Source organism: Anomaloglossus baeobatrachus, chromosome 6 (assembly GCF_048569485.1).
Source record: "Anomaloglossus baeobatrachus isolate aAnoBae1 chromosome 6, aAnoBae1.hap1, whole genome shotgun sequence".
NCBI lineage: Eukaryota > Metazoa > Chordata > Amphibia > Anura > Aromobatidae > Anomaloglossus > Anomaloglossus baeobatrachus.
The window spans coordinates 76,550,114-76,568,001 of NC_134358.1; the positions used below are offsets into that span (position 1 = coordinate 76,550,114).

At 51.8% G+C, this 17,888-nt stretch overlaps 1 protein-coding gene across 1 annotated transcript in view; it reads right to left on the bottom strand.

Moving 5' to 3' along the window:
• INTS8 (integrator complex subunit 8) overlaps positions 1 to 17,888 on the bottom strand; it is a 197,671-nt gene that overhangs the window by 99,429 nt on the left and 80,354 nt on the right. The window contains exons 16-17 of the mRNA XM_075353053.1: positions 11,677 to 11,878; positions 9,713 to 9,834 (exon numbers count right to left, since the gene is read on the bottom strand). Of these exons, the coding sequence (XP_075209168.1) occupies positions 9,713 to 9,834; positions 11,677 to 11,878 (324 nt within the window). The remainder of the gene's footprint in view (positions 1 to 9,712; positions 9,835 to 11,676; positions 11,879 to 17,888) is intronic.

Sequence of the window (17,888 nt, forward strand, 5' to 3'; positions counted from 1 at the left end):
GTGGTGGAGAAAAACCGCTCCCCAACCTGACAGGCTCGCGTCCGTGGTGACCACGGCCCAGGTTGGGGGTAGGAAGGATTTTCCCCGAGACAGATGTGGGTAGGAGCCACCACTGAAGTGATGTTTTGGTTGCAAGGGAAAGAGAGATGTTCTTGTCGAGGAAAGCCGAAGTCTTGTCCCATTTGCGAAGAATGTCCCATTGGAGTGGCCGTAGATGGAATTGCGCGAACGGCACTGCCTCCATAGCTGCAACCATCTTCCCCAGGAAGTGCATGAGGCGCCTTTGGGGGTGTGACTGACTCCGAAGAAGTGATTGCACCCCCGCCTGCAGAGAAAGCTGTTTGTCCCGCGGTAGCTTGACTAACGCTGGCTGGGTATGAAACTCCATCCCGAGGTAAGTCAGTGATTGGGTCGGCGTCAACTTGGATTTCAGGAAATTGATGATCCACCCGAACTGCTGGAGAGTCGCCAGAGTGACGGTAAGACTTTGTTGACACGCCACCCGAGAAGGGGCCCTGACTAGGAGATCGTCCAAGTGGGGGATCACCGAGTGGCCCTGAGAGTGCAGGACCGCCACGACGGATGCCATGACTTTGGTGAAAACCCGTGGGGCTGTCGCCAGGCCGAAGGGCAATGCGACGAACTGGAGGTGTTCGTCCCCGATGGCGAAACGCAGGAAACGATGTTCGGGTGCGATCGGCACATGGAGATAAGCATCCTTGATGTCGATCGATGCTAGGAAGTCTCCTTGTGACATCGAGGCGATGACCGAGCGGAGAGATTCCATCCGAAACCGTCTGGTTCTCACATGTCTGTTGAGCAGCTTGAGGCCCAGAATGGGACGGAATGACCCGTCCTTTTTTGGCACCATGAACAAGTTGGAGTAAAATCCGCGACCACGTTCCTGAAGGGGAACGGGAATCACAACTCCTTCGATCTTTAGAGCGGCCACCGCCTGAAAAAGTGCGTCGGCCTGTGCGGGGGGTGGGGAGGTTCTGATGAAACGAGCCGTAGGTCGAGAGCTGAACTCTATCCTGTAACCATGAGACAGAATGTCTCTCACCCATCGGTCTTGAACGTGTGGCCACCAGGCGTCGCCAAAGCGGGAGAGCCTGCCACCGACCGAGGATGTGGCTAGGTGAGTCCGAGAGTCATGAGGAGGCCGTCTTGGAGGCAGTGCCTCCTGCGGCCTTTTGGGGGCGTGACTTGGACCGCCACGCATAGGAGTTCCTCTGGCCTTTCTCCGGCCGGTTGGACGAAGAGGATTGGGGCTTGGCGGAGGGACGAAAGGACCGAAACCTCGATTGGATTTTTCTCTGCTGAGGTCTCTTAGGTTTGGACTGGGGTAAGGAGGAGTCCTTTCCCGAGGATTCCTTAATAATCTCATCCAACCGTTCGCCAAATAAACGGTCGCCAGAAAAAGGCAAACCAGTTAAGAACCTTTTGGAAGCAGAGTCTGCTTTCCATTCGCGCAGCCACATGGCCCTGCGGACTGCCACGGAGTTAGCGGATGCTACAGCCGTACGGCTCGCGGAGTCCAGGACGGCGTTCATGGCGTAGGAGGAAAATGCTGATGCCTGAGAGGTCAAGGAAGAAACATGCGGAGCAGAATTCCGCGTGACAGCTTTAATCTCAGTCAGACATGCCGAGATTGCTTGGAGAGCCCACACGGCCGCAAAGGCCGGGGCGAAAGACGCGCCCGTGGCCTCATAAATAGACTTCACCAAGAGCTCTGTCTGCCAGTGGCATCCTTCAGGGATGAGCCATCGGCAACAGACACAACGGACCTAGCAGCCAATCTATAGACTGGAGGATCCACCTTGGGAGAGTGTGCCCAGCCCTTAACGACTTCAGGTGGAAAGGGATAACGCGTGTCAGTGTGCCGTTTAGCAAAGCGCTTGTCCGGGACCGCTCTGGGCTTCTGGACAGCGTCCCTGAAGTTAGAGTGATCAAAGAAGGGAATTTTGTTTACTTACCGTAAATTCCTTTTCTTCTAGCTCCTATTGGGAGACCCAGACAATTGGCTGTATAGCTTCTGCCTCCGGAGGCCACACAAAGTATTACACTTTAAAAAGTGTAACCCCTCCCCTCTGCCTATACACCCTCCCGTGGATCACGGGCTCCTCAGTTTTGGTGCAAAAGCAGGAAGGAGAAAACTTATAAATTGGTCTAGGGTAAATTCAATCCGAAGGATGTTCGGAGAACTGCAAACCATGAACCAAAAGAACAATTCAACATGAACAACATGTGTACACAAAAAAACAACCAGCCCGAAGGGTACAGGGGCGGGTGCTGGGTCTCCCAATAGGAGCTAGAAGAAAAGGAATTTACGGTAAGTAAACAAAATTCCCTTCTTCTTTGTCGCTCCATAGGGAGACCCAGACAATTGGGACGTCCAAGAGCAGTCCCTGGGTGGGTAAAAGAATACCTCAATAAAAAGAACCGAAAAAACGGCCCCCTCTTACAGGTGGGCAACCGCCGCCTGGAGGACTCGCCTACCTAGACTGGCGTCTGCCGAAGCATAGGTATGCACTTGATAGTGTTTCGTGAAAGTGTGCAGACTAGACCACGTAGCTGCCTGACACACCTGCTGAGCCGTAGCCCGGTGCCGCAATGCCCAGGACGCACCCACGGCTCTGGTAGAATGGGCTTTCAGCCCTGAAGGAAGCGGAAGCCCAGAAGAACGGTAGGCTTCGAGAATCAGTTCCTTGATCCACCGAGCCAAGGTTGACTTGGAAGCCTGCGAGCCCTTACGCTGGCCAGCGACAAGGACAAAGAGCGCATCTGAACGACGCAGGGGCGCCGTGCGAGACACGTAGAGCCGGAGTGCTCTCCACAAGATCCAAAGAGTGCAAATCCTTTTCACACTGGTGAATTGGATTAGGGCAAAATGAAGGCAAGGAGATATCCTGATTGAGATGAAAAGGGGATACCACCTTAGGGAGAAATTCCGGGACCGGACGCAGAACCACCTTATCCTGGTGAAACACCAGGAAGGGGGCTTTGCATGACAGCGCTGCTAGCTCAGACACTCTCCGAAGTGATGTGACTGCCACTAGGAAGGCCACCTTCTGCGAAAGACGTGATAGAGAGACATCCCGCAGCGGCTCGAAAGGTGGTTTCTGAAGAGCCGTTAGCACCCTGTTAAGATCCCAGGGTTACAGCGGACGCTTGTAAGGTGGGACTATGTGGCAAACTCCCTGCAGGAACGTGCGGACCTGCGGAAGCCTGGCTAGGCTCTTTTGAAAAAACACGGAGAGCGCCGATACTTGGCCCTTGAGAGAGCCAAGTGACAAACCCTTGTCCATTCCGGATTGAAGGAATTAAAGAAAAGTGGGTAAGGCAAACGGCCATGGAGTAAAACCGTTATTAGCGCACCAGGATAGGAAGATTTGCCGAGACCTATAATAGATCTTGGCGGACGTTGGCTTCCTGGCCTGTCTTATGGTGGCAATGACATCCTGAGATAACCCTGAAGACGCTAGGAGCCAGGACTCAATGGCCACACAGTCAGGTTGAGGGCCACAGAATTCAGATGGAAAAACGGGCCTTGTGACAGCAAGTCTGGGCGGTCTGGAAGCGCCCACGGTTGACCCACCGTGAGATGCCACAGATCCGGGTACCACGACCACCTCGGCCAGTCTGGAGCGACGAGAATGGCGCGACGGCAGTCGGACCTGATCTTGCGTAACACTCTGTGCAGCATCGCCAGAGGAGGAAAGACATAAGGCAGTCGAAACTGCGACCAATCCTGAACTAACGCGTCCGCCGCCAGAGCTCTGTGATCCTGAGACCGTGCCATGAATGCCAGGACTTTGTTGTTGTGCCGTGACGCCATGAGATCGACGTCCGGCGTTCCTCAGCGGCGACAGATCTCTCGAAACACGTATGGGTGCAGAGACCATTCCCCCGCGTCCATGCCCTGAAGACTGAGAAAATCTGCTTCCCAGTTTTCTACGCCCGGGATGTGAACTGCGGAGATGGTGGAGGCTGTGGCTTCCACCCACTGCAGAATCCGTCGGACTTCCTGGAAGGCTTGACGACTGCGAGTGCCGCCTTGGTGGTTGATGTATGCGACGGCAGTGGCGTTGTCCGACTGGATACGGATCTGCCTGCCCTCCAGCCACCGATGAAAAGCCAATAGGGCTAGATACACTGCCCTTATCTCCAGAATATTGATCTGAAGGGATGACTATCGGAGTCCAGGTTCCCTGAGCCCTGTGGTGGAGAAAAAACGCTCCCCACCCTGACAGGCTCGCGTCCGTGGTGACCACAGCCGAGGTTGGGGGTAGGAAGGATTTTCCCTGCGACAGAGAGTTGGGAAGGAGCCACCACTGAAGTGACGTCTTGGTTGCAAGGGAAAGAGAGACGTTCCTGTCGAGGGAAGCCGAACTCCTGTCCCATTTGCGGAGAATGTCCCATTGGAGTGGCCGAAGATGGAATTGCGCGAACGGGACTGCCTCTATAGCTGCCACCATCTTCCCCAGGAAGTGCATGAGGCGCCTTAAGGGGTGTGACCGACTCCGAAGAAGGGATTGCACCCCTGCCTGCAGAGAAAGCTGTTTGTCTCTCGGAAGCTTGACTAACGCTTGCTGGGTGAACATGTGGCCACCAGGCGTCGCCAAAGCGGGAGAGCCTGCCACCGACCGAGGATGCAGTCAGGGGAGGCCGAGCGTCATGAGGAAGCCGTCTTGGAGGCAGTGCCTCCTGCGGCCTTTTGTGGGCGAGACTTGGATCGCCATGCATAGGAGTTCCTCTGGCCTTTCTCCGGCCTGTTGGACGAAGAGGATTGGGACTTGGCGGAGGGACGAAAGGACCGAAATCTCGATTGAACCTTTCTCTGTTGAGGTCTCTTAGATTTGGCCTGGGGTAAGGAGGAATCCTTTCCTTTGGATTCCTTAATAATCTCATCCAATCGTTCGCCAAACAAACGGTCGCCAGAAAACGGCAAACCGGTTAAGAACCTCTTGGAAGCCGAATCTGCCTTCCATTGGCGCAGCCACATGGCCCTGCGGACTGCCACAGAGTTAGCGGATGCTACAGCTGTACGGCTAGCAGAGTCCAGGACGGCGTTCATGGCGTAGGATGAAAAGGCGGACGCCTGAGAGGTCAAAGACGCAACTTGCGGAGCAGAATTACGTGTGACAGCATTAATCTCAGTCAGACAAGCCGAGATAGCTTGGAGTGCCCACACGGCTGCAAAGGCCGGGGCAAAAGACGCGCCCGTGGCCTCATAGATGGACTTCACCAGGAGCTCTATCTGCCTGTCAGTGGCATCTTTTAGCGATGAGCCATCTGCAACCGACACCACGGATCTAGCCGCCAATCTTGAGACTGGAGGATCCACCTTGGGACAGTGAGCCCAACCCTTAACGACTTCAGATGGGAAGGGGTAACGCGTGTCAGTGAGGCGCTTAGTAAAGCGCTTGTCCGGGACCGCTCTGGGCTTCTGAACAGCGCCCCTGAAGTTAGAGTGATCAAAAAACGTATTGCGTGTACGTTTGGGGAACCGAAACTGGTGTTTCTCCTGCTGGGACGCCGACTCCTCAACAGGAGGAGGCGGGGGAGAGAGATCTAACACCTGGTTGATGGACGAGATAAGATGATTTACTAAGGCGTCCCCCTCAGGTGTATCAAGGTTAAGGGCGACGTCAGGGTCAGAGCCCTGAGCTGCGACGTCCGCCTCGTCCTCCAGAGAGTCCTCAAGCTGGGATCCCGAGCAGCGAGAGGAAGTCGGGGAAGAGTCCCAGCGAGGCCGCTTAGCCGGTCTAGGACTACGGTCCGGGCAGGAGTCTTCCGCCTGAAACCGAGGGGCCAACCTATGAGCGCGCTGTGGCGCGGACCGAGAGGGGCCTGGAGGCGACGAGCCAACAGGGGCCGGGGCCTGTGAAGGGTCCGGTCTGGACTGCAAAGCCTCTAGCAGCTTAGAAGACCATTTGTCCATAGACTGTGCAATGGATTGAGAAAGTGACTCAGAGAGTTTCTCAGCAAAAGAGGCGAACTCTGTCCCTGCAGCCTGGTCAGGGGGAGCAGGGGGGTCTACATGAGCCGAGGGGCCCACCAGTGTCCGAGGCTCCGGCTGAGCAAGCGAAACAGGGGTCGAGCATTGCTCACAGTGAGGGTAGGTGGAACCCGCAGGTAACATAGCCCCACAAGAGGTACAGGCCGCAAAAAAACCCTGTGCCTTAGCGGCTTTGCTCCTTGTGGACGACATGCTGTTGTCTCCTAGGAGAGTGATCACTGAGGGTATATGGGAAAGGGGTATACAGCCCACCGAACAGATAGATATAGATATATACGTATCTAATCCGGCACCCTAGGGGGACCAGCACTGGGTGACCGGTGTGGCTTACCGACCGCTAACGAGCGGAGTGTGTCCTCCAGATTCCCTGCCTTGGATCCCCCGGAGCTGCAGAGCTGTTCAGTGAGAATCCTCCACCAGCAGAATGCCAAAAAATGGCTGCCGGAGCTCTCAGGGGAGGAGTGGAGCCGTGGGCGGCGCCAGCAAAGTGCGGGAATCTGGGGTCCCCACAGTGATCAGTGAGGGAGGGAGGAAACATGCAGGATGCTCCAGCCCTCACATCCGACGTCAGGTCGGTAATCCCGCCCTTACCCCTGACAGGCAGGCCCGGGGGCGGGATTTTTGCGACTAGGCCGCGATGAAGCCGGGGACTAAATTTGAGACCGCGCCTGACAAGCAGGCACGGTCGGCGCGGAAGTCCACCGGCCTCCTGAATTCAGCAGCCGCCGCGGCTTCCGGGAAGAAGGTGCGCTCCCTGCACAGTCCCCTATGGGGACACAGAGTACCTTTGAGTTGCAGGGCCCGGTCCCTGAGGTTGAAGAGGCTCCGGTCCGGCAGGTTCCCACAGGGGCTGCGGAAGGAGCACGGTCCCAGTAAATGGATGACCGCTTAGGATCCCACTTCTCCCAGAGCCGCTTAAGGGATGGTGAAGGAGACGGCATGTGGCTCCAGCCTCTGTACCCGCAATGGGTACCTCAACCTTAACAACACCGCCGACGTAGTGGGGTGAGAAGGGAACATGCCGGGGGCCCCGTGGGGGCCCTCTTTACTTCCAACCGACATAACTAAGTTGAGAATGCATGAGTGGATGTGTGCCTCCTTCCACACAAAGCATAAAACTGAGGAGCCCGTGATCCACGGGAGGGTGTATAGGCAGAGGGGAGGGGTTACACTTTTTAAAGTGTAATACTTTGTGTGGCCTCCGGAGGCAGAAGCTATACACCCAATTGTCTGGGTCTCCCAATGGAGCGACAAAGAAAAACGTATTGCGCGTACGTTTGGGGAAACGGAATTGGTGTTTCTCCTGCTGAGAAGCCGACTCCTCTACAGGAGGAGGCGGGGGTGAGAGATCCAACACCTGGTTGATGGACGAGATAAGATCATTTACTAAGGCGTCCCCCTCAGGGGTATCAAGGTTAAGGGCGAAGTCAGGGTCAGAGCCCTGAGCTCCCACGTCCGCCTCGTCTTCCTGAGAGTCCTCAAGCTGGGATCCAGAGCAGCGTGAGGAGGCCGGGGAAGAGTCCCAGCGAGGCCGCTTAGCCGGTCTGGGACTGCGATCCGGGCAGGAGTCCTCCGCCTGGGACCTAGGGGCTATCCTGGGAGCGCGCTGCGGCGCGGACCGAGAAGGGCCTGGAGGAGACAAACTAACAGGGGCCGGGGCCTGTGAAGGGCCCGGTCTGGACTGCAATGCCTCAAGGAGCTTAGATGACCATTTGTCCATAGACTGTGCAATGAATTGAGAAAGTGACAGAGAGTTTGTCAGCGAAAGAGGCCAACGACGGTGACTCTGTCCCTGCAGCCTGCTCAGGGGGAGCAGGGGGATCTACATGAGCCGAGGGGCCCACAAGTGCCCTAGGCTCCGGCTGAGCAAGCGTGGCAGGAGTCGAGCATTGATCACAGTGAGGGTAGGTGGATCCCGCAGGCAACATAGCCCCAAAAGAGGTACAGGCCGCGAAAAAGACCTGTGCCTTAGTAGCTTTGCTCCTTGTGGACGACATGCTGTTGTCTCTCAGGAGAGTGACCACTAAGGGTATATGGGAAAAGGGTATACCGCCTTTCCGAACAGAGAGAGAGATATATATATATATATAGATATATAGATATATATATATATATATATATATATATATATATATATATATATATATATATATATATATATATATATATATATATATATATATATATATATATATATATATATATATATATCCAGGCACCCTAGGGGGACCAGCACCGGGTGACCGGTGTGGCTTACCAACCGCTAACGAGCGGAGTGTGTCCTCCAGATTCCCTGTCGTGGATCCCGCGGAGCTGCAGAGCTTTGCTGCTGAGTAGCATCCGCCGGCAGAATGGCAAATATGGCCGCCGGAGCTCTCAGGGGGGAGTGGAGCCGAGGGCGGCACTAACAAAGAGCGGGAATCTGGAGTCCCCACAGTGGTCAATGAGGGGGGAGTGAGACATGCCAGATGCTCCAGCCCTCAAAGCCGACGTGATGCCGGTCATCCCCGCCCTTACCCCTGACAGGCAGGCTCAGGGGCGGGATTTTTCGAGACTAGGCCGCGGCGAAGCCGGGGACTAAATTTAAGGCCGCGCCCGACAAGCGGGCACGGTCGGCGCGGAAGTCCGCCGAAAAGACAACGGACTGAACTACCGCGGCTTCCGGGGAGAAGGTGCGACCCTCCCTGTACAGTCCCCACATGGGGACACAGAGTACCTTCAAGTTGCAGGGCCCGGTCCCTGGGGGTGAAGAAGCTCCGGTCCGGCAGGTTCCACCAGGGGCTGCGGATGGAGCACGGTCCCAGCATATGGATGACCGCTCAGGATCCCACTTCTCCCAGAGCCGCATAAGGGATGGTGAAGGAGACGGCATGTGGCTCCAGCCTCCGTACCCGCAATGGGTACCTCAACCTTAACAGCACCGCCGACATAGTGGGGTGAGAAGGGAACATGCCGGGGGCCCCATCGGGGTCCTCTTTTCTTCCATCCGACATAACTATGTATGAGAATGCATGAGTGGATGTGTGCCTCCTTCCACACAAAGCATAAAACTGAGGAGCCCGTGGTCCACGGGAGGGTGTATAGGCAGAGGGGAGGGGTTACACTTTTTTAAAAGTGTAATACTTTGTGTGGCCTCCAGAGGCAGAAGCTATATACCCAATTGTCTGGGTCTCCCAATGGAGCGACAAAGAAATACTAATAATAATAATAATAGATAAAAAAAAAAACACCACCCAGCAACAAAACACCACAACAAAGAAACCACCAAAATGGATGGAAAAATATACTTATTGGTTTTGACAAAAAAAAGTCAAGCTAAAAGCAAAAAGTGCCACACCATTTAAGATGTAAAGTTTCTGGGATCAAAGTCCGTAGCACACAATGTCCCTGCTACATTAGTCTTGGAACCCCCTTTAGCTGCCACTCTCGGGGGAGCTCAGTACAGGACTCTGTGTATACACAGCAGTAGGTTACTGAGCTCCCTCTAGTGGTGACAGGAGGCAGCTATAATTATCATACAACTGCTCTATGCAGGGGACCCCTATATCAGGGAGCCACCTCTATAAGTACGCATGAATAAGATGGCTTGTAAAGGTTTGTGATTATTTTGTTGAAGGTGGAAATTTTAATCTTTGGAATAGAACATTTTAGACTTGCAGAGAGAGCGCAAGTCACTAATCAGTTCCTTACCTTCACATATGGATTATTTTGCACCAAGGAGGCAGGCGCCTGTAGAGTTAGGTACTCGTTCTCTTTCCAGTTCAGCAAGAAGGAAACACATTCTTCTGCCACTACTTGTCGGAGGGGAATGTCTGCAAGGAGAAATAAAGATCAGCTCCAGATTATCCTCTCCTCGCATCAGAGTTGTAATATCGGCAGTCACTGACACTTAGCCGACGTTGCGACCATCCACCACCCCTTTGTAAGTGCAGAGACACGATGTTGCCTGCAATAGCCATTACATATCTGCAAGTGACGCCGGGGAGAGAAGTAACACAGAAGCGCTCAGCTCTCCGGACAGATCTGACACCAATTTACTATTTTCCAAGAATGTAGTGTTGTGCTTATTCCTAGTACTGCATTTGCCATGGAAATGTAAAAATAAAAATAAATAAATAAAATTAATCAATAACTGGGCTTATGTAGAATAAAGGTGCACATGATCAGTTGTCAACTAATTCATACATTTCCAGGAGGTGCAACAGAGGAACAGCACAAGACAAAGCTCTAAAACAAAAAGGATGCTCAGAATAGATATTTCATGGCGAACACAATGATAGACCAGACTGGTCAGAGCCCATGATACATAAGTTACAGTTTTTCCATTATTTTTACTTTTTTTTTTTTTGGGGGGGGCACAAAATCCACAACAAGGAAAAAAAAAAAAAAAAAAAGTGCGGGATTCATTAATTGGGCAAAAAAAATTAAAATAAAATGGCAGCTGTTGTACTGTACTGATCAACAATTACGGAAAGATGTCGTATTTGAAACTAATTGAGACTAATTTGATTGAATTGAGAGGAAACGAGAAAAAAAAAAAAAAAAAGGAAACGTGGAACCGAGAAAAGAGAGGAACCGAGAAAAGAGAAAGAGAGGAACCGAGAAAAGAGAAAGAGAGGAACCGAGAAAAGAGAAAGAGGAACCGAGAAAAGAGAAAGAGGAACCGAGAAAAAAAGAAAGGAACCGAGAAAGAAAGAAAGAAAGAAAGAAAGAGAGGAACCGAGAAAGAAAGAGAGGAACCGAGAAAGAAAGAGGAACCGAGAAAGAAAGAGAGGAACCGAGAAAGAGGAACCGAGAAAGAGGAAACGAGAAAGAGGAAACGAGAAAGAGGAAACGAGAAAGAGGAAACGAGAAAGAGGAAACGAGAAAGAGGAAACGAGAAAGAGGAAACGAGAAAGAGGAAACGAGAAAGAAGAGAGGAAACGAGAAAGAGGAAACGAGAAAGAGGAAACGAGAAAGAGGAAACGAGAAAGAGGAAACGAGAAAGAGGAAACGAGAAAGAGGAAACGAGAAAGAGGAAACGAGAAAGAGGAAACGAGAAAGAGGAAACGAGAAAGAAAGAGGAAATGAGAAAGAGGAAACGAGAAAGAAAGAGGAAACGAGAAAGAAAGAGAGGAAACGAGAAAGAAAGAGAGGAAACGAGAAAGAAAGAGAGGAAACGAGAAAGAAAGAGAGGAAACGAGAAAGAAAGAGAGGAAACGAGAAAGAAAGAGAGGAAACGAGAAAGAAAGAGAGGAAACGAGAAAGAAAGAGAGGAAACGAGAAAGAAAGAGAGGAAACGAGAAAGAAAGAGGAAACGAGGAAGAAAGAGCGGAAACGAGAAAGAAAGAGCGGAAACGCGAAAGAGAAACAAACAGCCTTCACATCTTATCAATTTAGAAGATCTCTGAACTTGGCCAAAAAAGAATCTACCACCTAATGTCGACTGCAGCAGCACAAGCCAACATTGCTTTATCCATCTCACATCATTCAGAATCATCAAGGACATATTCTGAAATCAAGAAAACTTTTGAGCTTCATTTAGACACCCAGTTTTTGTTATCATAAATGAGAAAAAAAAACCAAAATTACAACTTTCCATAAGTGATTGGTCTATCCACAGAAAACTGAATGTCTGGATGAGGCCCAAGGGTCATGACCAGCATCTCTCTTACCAGGAATCCTCATCTCCAGGTATCCCCGTATTCTGCTGATGAGCTCTGGAGGAGGACGGTCGCCCTTCATGCCGGGTCCGGCCTCGTGTGTGTAGAGGTCCAGCAGCAGCATCTCATTGAGCATCACTTGCCGAAGCTTCGGAGAAAACTCAGTCACCAGCTCCAGACAGGCGGCCAGGAGCTGCTTAGCATGGGGGAAGTCCTAAGAAAACACAAAAAGGGTTCCCAAGTCTTGGTCGACATTGTCACCTGCACCAGCTTGGTTGTAATAATTCCTTTTTTTCCCCTGTTACAGAGACTAAATGAGTGAAACAAGAGGTTTCTGTTCAGTTACAAAGTTCTGATGTAGCTCAGCCAAGTACGTCAATTATTTATTTGGGTGGATAATACCTGTACTTGGCTGTGCTCACAATGGCTTCTTAGCTTTTAACAGGAGCCATGATGGATCTATGATAATGTACCCTTCTCTGACTGACCCCGCTGATATGTAATGGGCCAATTAGGTTTTTATTTTTCATTAGTTCAGTAGAAAGCACAGTATTATTTTTCACCTCAAGATGCCAAGGAAAAGTAACAGAGAAAATGGGTTACTATAAACAGTCTGTTCTGGGAAATTCTAAGGCTCCCTGAATATCATCAGATCACAGGAGGTTCTACACGTTATTCCCCAATGGTTATCGGACAGTGGCCGCTTCCTGCGAGGCCTGCTCAGCCCCTACAGATTACAAGGTCAACTTCTCAGTCACCAGAAAGATCTCTCCAGAGCTGCACCGCCCTCATCTGTCTACCATCCTACCCATCCTTTCCACAGCACCGCCCTCATCTGTGTACCATCCTACCCATCCTCTCCACAGCACCGCCCTCATCTGTCTACCATCCTACCCATCCTTTCCACAGCACCGCCCTCATCTGTCTACCATCCTACCCATCCTCTCCACAGCACCGCCCTCATCTGTCTACCATCCTACCCATCCTTTCCACAGCACCGCCCTCATCTGTCTACCATCCTACCCATCCTCTCCACAGCACCGCCCTCATCTGTGTACCATCCTACCCATCCTCTCCATAGCACCGCCCTCATCTGTCTACCATCCTACCCATCCTTGCCACAGCACCGCCCTCATCTGTCTACCATCCTACCCATCCTTTCCACAGCACCGCCCTCATCTGTCTACCATCCTACCCATCCTCTCCACAGCACCGCCCTCATCTGTGTACCATCCTACCCATCCTTTCCACAGCACCGCCCTCATCTGTCTACCATCTTACCCATCCTTTCCACAGCACCGCCCTCATCTGTCTACCATCCTACCCATCCTTTCCACAGCACCGCCCTCATCTGTCTACCATCCTACCCATCCTTTCCACAGCACCGCCCTCATCTGTCTACCATCCTACCCATCCTCTCCACAGCACCGCCCTCATCTGTCTACCATCCTACCCATCCTCTCCACAGCACCGCCCTCATCTGTCTACCATCCTACCCATCCTCTCCACAGCACCGCCCTCATCTGTCTACCATCCTACCCATCCTCTCCACAGCACCGCCCTCATCTGTCTACCATCCTACCCATCCTCTCCATAGCACCGCCCTCATCTGTCTACCATCCTACCCATCCTCTCCATAGCACCGCCCTCATCTGTCTACCATCCTACCCATCCTCTCCACAGCACCGCCCTCATCTGTCTACCATCCTACCCATCCTCTCCACAGCACCGCCCTCATCTGTCTACCATCCTACCCATCCTCTCCATAGCACCGCCCTCATCTGTCTACCATCCTACCCATCCTTTCCACAGCACCGCCCTCATCTGTCTACCATCCTACCCATCCTTTCCACAGCACCGCCCTCATCTGTCTACCATCCTACCCATCCTTTCCACAGCACCGCCCTCATCTGTCTACCATCCTACCCATCCTTTCCACAGCACCGCCCTCATCTGTCTACCATCCTACCCATCCTTTCCACAGCACCGCCCTCATCTGTCTACCATCCTACCCATCCTTTCCACAGCACCGCCCTCATCTGTGTACCATCCTACTCATCCTTTCCACAGCACCGCCCTCATCTGTGTACCATCCTACCCATCCTCTCCATAGCACCGCCCTCATCTGTCTACCATCCTACCCATCCTCTCCACAGCGCCACCCTCATCTGTCTACCATCCTACCCATCCTCTCCATAGCACCGCCCTCATCTGTCTACCATCCTACCCATCCTTTCCACGGCACCGCCCTCATCTGTCTACCATCCTACCCATCCTTTCCACAGCACCGCCCTCATCTGTCTACCATCCTACCCATCCTCTCCATAGCACCACCCTCATCTGTCTACCATCCTACCCATCTTCTCCACAGCACCACCCTCATCTGTCTACCATCCTACCCATCCTCTCCACAGCACCACCCTCATCTGTCTACCATCCTACCCATCCTCTCTACAGCACCACCCTCATCTGTCTACCATCCTACCCATCCTCTCCATAGCACCGCCCTCATCTGTCTACCATTCTACCCATCCTCTCCACAGCACTGCCCTCATCTGTCTACCATCCTACCCATCCTCTCCATAGCACCGCCCTCATCTGTCTACCGTCCTACTCATCCTCTCTAGAGCACCACCCTCATCTCTGTCAACCACCCTATTGATCTGCTGCACAGCACCGTCCTCATTTCCATCTACCACCCTACCCATCCTCTCCACAGCACTGCCCTCATCTGTCTACCACCCTACTCATCCTTTCCACAACATTGCCATAATCCGTCTACCACAATACCCATCCTCTCTACAGCACCACCTTCATCTGTCTACCACCCTACCCATCCTCTCCATAGCACCGCCCTCATCTGTCTACCATCCTACCCATCCTCTCCACAGCACTGCCCTCATCTCCATCTACCACCCTACCCATCTTCTCCACAGCACTGCCCTCATCTCCATCTACCACCCTACCCATCCTCTCCACAGCACTGCCCTCATCTCCATCTACCACCCTACCCATCCTCTCCACAGCACCGCCCTCATCTGTCTACCATCCTACCCATCCTCTCCACAGCACCGCCCTCATCTCCATCTACCACCCTACCCATCCTCTCCACAGCATTGCACTGCCATTATTTCAGTCTGGCAATTCTATATATAAAAAATATATAAACTATCCCATCCCTCATCTGTGCGTTATATTAGCTATTGTAATAATAAAGTACTATAACATAATGGGATTTGGAGGAAATCTTAAGGAAATTATTCGAGCAGAAAGAATGCAAACAACAGCAACAACAACAGATTGTCCAGGACTAGAATAAAAAGGGCCGTCAGTATAGACAGGATACATATGTTGACATATATTACAATAAAAACTAAAACCAAAAGATACAGAACTTCTGAATCCTTTTTTCTACGGGTGCCGAAGTTTATTATCTTTTTACTAGAATAAAAAGGCATCAGCGGTTTACTTCCAATGTAGTGTTATACCTAAACATTAGTTGTCTGTGGCACGGCCTCATGCCCATACAAATGATCAGGAATACAAGTTCGGGTACACCTCCTGTGAAAGCAGTGGATCCAGCCCAGGCGGCTCTGGTGGTCTGCACCAACTCTGTTAGCAATGTCTATACCGAAGCCTGTGATTGGCTGCAGCGGTCAGGCCACTGAACAGTGGAGTCAATGGATGCTCCTCTGATGACACGCTCTTCTAGTCACCTGGCCTCTGCAGTCTGTTGACATCCGCATGGTGGAGACATTGCTTCAAGACGTCCAAAACGGACTGTGCTGGATCCAAGAGGGCGACGGAAAGATTTATCCGTATATCCCTTTCCACTATTACATGATTTTAAAATCTAAGACAAAAAAAATATATATCATATATAATACATTTTTACGCCTTTAGTACCATGCATGAAGTCCCTACCAATTACAAGAATGGGCTTCTGTAGAACACCATCTAAGGCTAAGTGCGCACGCTGCGGATTCACCGCGGATTTGCTGCAGAAAATGTGTCTAACATTTCTGCAGTCATTCCCCAGCAAAACCTATGGGTATATATATTATATATATATATATATATATATATATATATATATATATATATATATATATATATATATATATATATATATATATATATATATATATATATATATATATATATATATATATAAAAAAAAAAAGCTGTGCGCACACTGCGTTTTTTCTTTCTCTATCGCTTCATTGGGGGACACAGGAAACCATGGGTGTATGCTGCTGGCTCTAGGAGGCTGACACTTTGCACATAAAAAAGTTGGCTCCTCCCCCGTAGTATACACCCACCGACCGGAGCTGAGGAGATCAGTTTTTGCTTAGTGTCTGAGGAGGTTGGACACGCAGGGGCTGCTCTCAGCCCCTCAGGTTTGTATTGTTGTGTTTTATTAACGTTTTCCCTTTATTTTTCAGACAGAGCTCGTCGGGCGACAGGGTGTAATCGCTCACCCTGCTCTCCCACATAGAGACCGGTCGCACAGAGTGGGGTCCGTCCGCCACTACTGTTGTCCTCCGTGTCTGTCTGGCAGTGAACCCGGCCCCTCCAACACAGAAGAGTGTTTGAGGTGCATCCGCAGTGAGGAAAAGTGCGTCATCGTTGATAAAGGCGGAGGGTCCTGCCCCCCTCCCCAACTCTCTCGCTCCCGAGCCTGATTGTGGGTTAGGAGGACGAAGACAGTACCTGGGATGGAGAGGTACCCCTCCGGTCTCCCTTTGACTAAGCCCGGGACGACCGTCGAGACGTCTTCGCTCGCCTCCTCCAGGATCAGGACAACCCGGGACCTTCAAGATAAGTACTCTGTACTCCCCCTTCTTCTGCCCTGTCCCGGGTCATGGGGGGAGGGGGGGGGAGGGATAACCCCACAGCCCCTTCACCACATGGGTCAGGGGGTCCTGATATATCTCCCTTAGAGCCATTCACCGCAGGCCCCCTCTGTAGCTTGCTCCCCATGTAGTGTGGCCTCCCTGCGCTCCCCTGATCATCCCCCCCGGCGCTTATCCTCTACCGTGGCGTTCACTAATAGGCGTCCCCTCCGGCAGCATACCTTAAAAATTTAGCCCCCCCGCTCCATTGCGGCCTTCTTCCTCAGTTGCGCCACGCCTCCTTCAGTGTCCCAAGCTTTCAGCAAAGCATCTGCGCGCCTTCCAGGCCACGCCCCCAGCCAGGAATTATTCTGCTCGCGCGCTTTTCAAATTCTAGCACGCCTCCTCTGTCGCGTAAGCTCCCAATCTGGCCCTCCTGCTTCCTCGCGCAGGTGCCGCCCCCCTCCTTCCTGGCGCCCGACGTCCCGTCCCGGTGCAGAGATCTCCGGGGGACGTCATTTCAACCTGCCCTTCCAGCTCCACAGACCAAGCTTCCTAGCTTGGTAAGTAACGCTGCCGCCGCCGCTACAGCTTCAGCGCTCCCAGCAGGCAGCCAGTGCGATTCAGGGCCCAACGCGCCATCGCAGGCAGACAGCTTCTCTGCACTACCTGCAGCCGAGCCTGGGCTGCCCGGGCACCACTGGCCTCTCCTAGGCCTCCGTTACTAGCTCCCAGTCTCTACAAGACTGATGTGAAGGAGAAAAAAAAAAAAAAAAAAAAAAAGCCTTAAGCATGCCTCTAAACCTGTTTCTCTCTTATTTGTTGGTAGCACTAGTAACTACCGGATTTACCCGCGGATTTTCCGCTGCAGAATTAATGTGTATGTCACTTCTTTTCCGCAGGTATTTGTGGTTTTTGCCGTAGACAATGGTAAAAATCCGCAGGGACCAACCTGCGGAAAAGTCGCCACAAATCCACATCAAACCGTGGCAAAACCGCATGCGGATTTCGTTGTGGTTTTTTTATCGCAGGTGCAGGATTTTTTAAGAGGGTCCGGATTTTCCTTGAGAAAAAGTCACTTTCTAGTGCGCACATGGCCTACATACATCAAAGGTCCGGCAGACATACCTCCGCACCATCCACTGTCAAAGGGACTGTCCAAGGTAGACAAATTTCTCTATGTATTGTCAGTAAATGGAAACATTACAGAAAGAAGAAGAAAGCCCATACTGCTTGGAACACACTGTGGCAAAGTGTCAGCTGTGAAAAGTATGAGGCCTGTTATTCAATAATACCGGCGCATGCACTGAGAAAACCCTAAATAATGTCATTTTCCAGCAGTTTTCCTGTTACTGACAGATCATGCATCCTATTAATGTAAGATCAGCC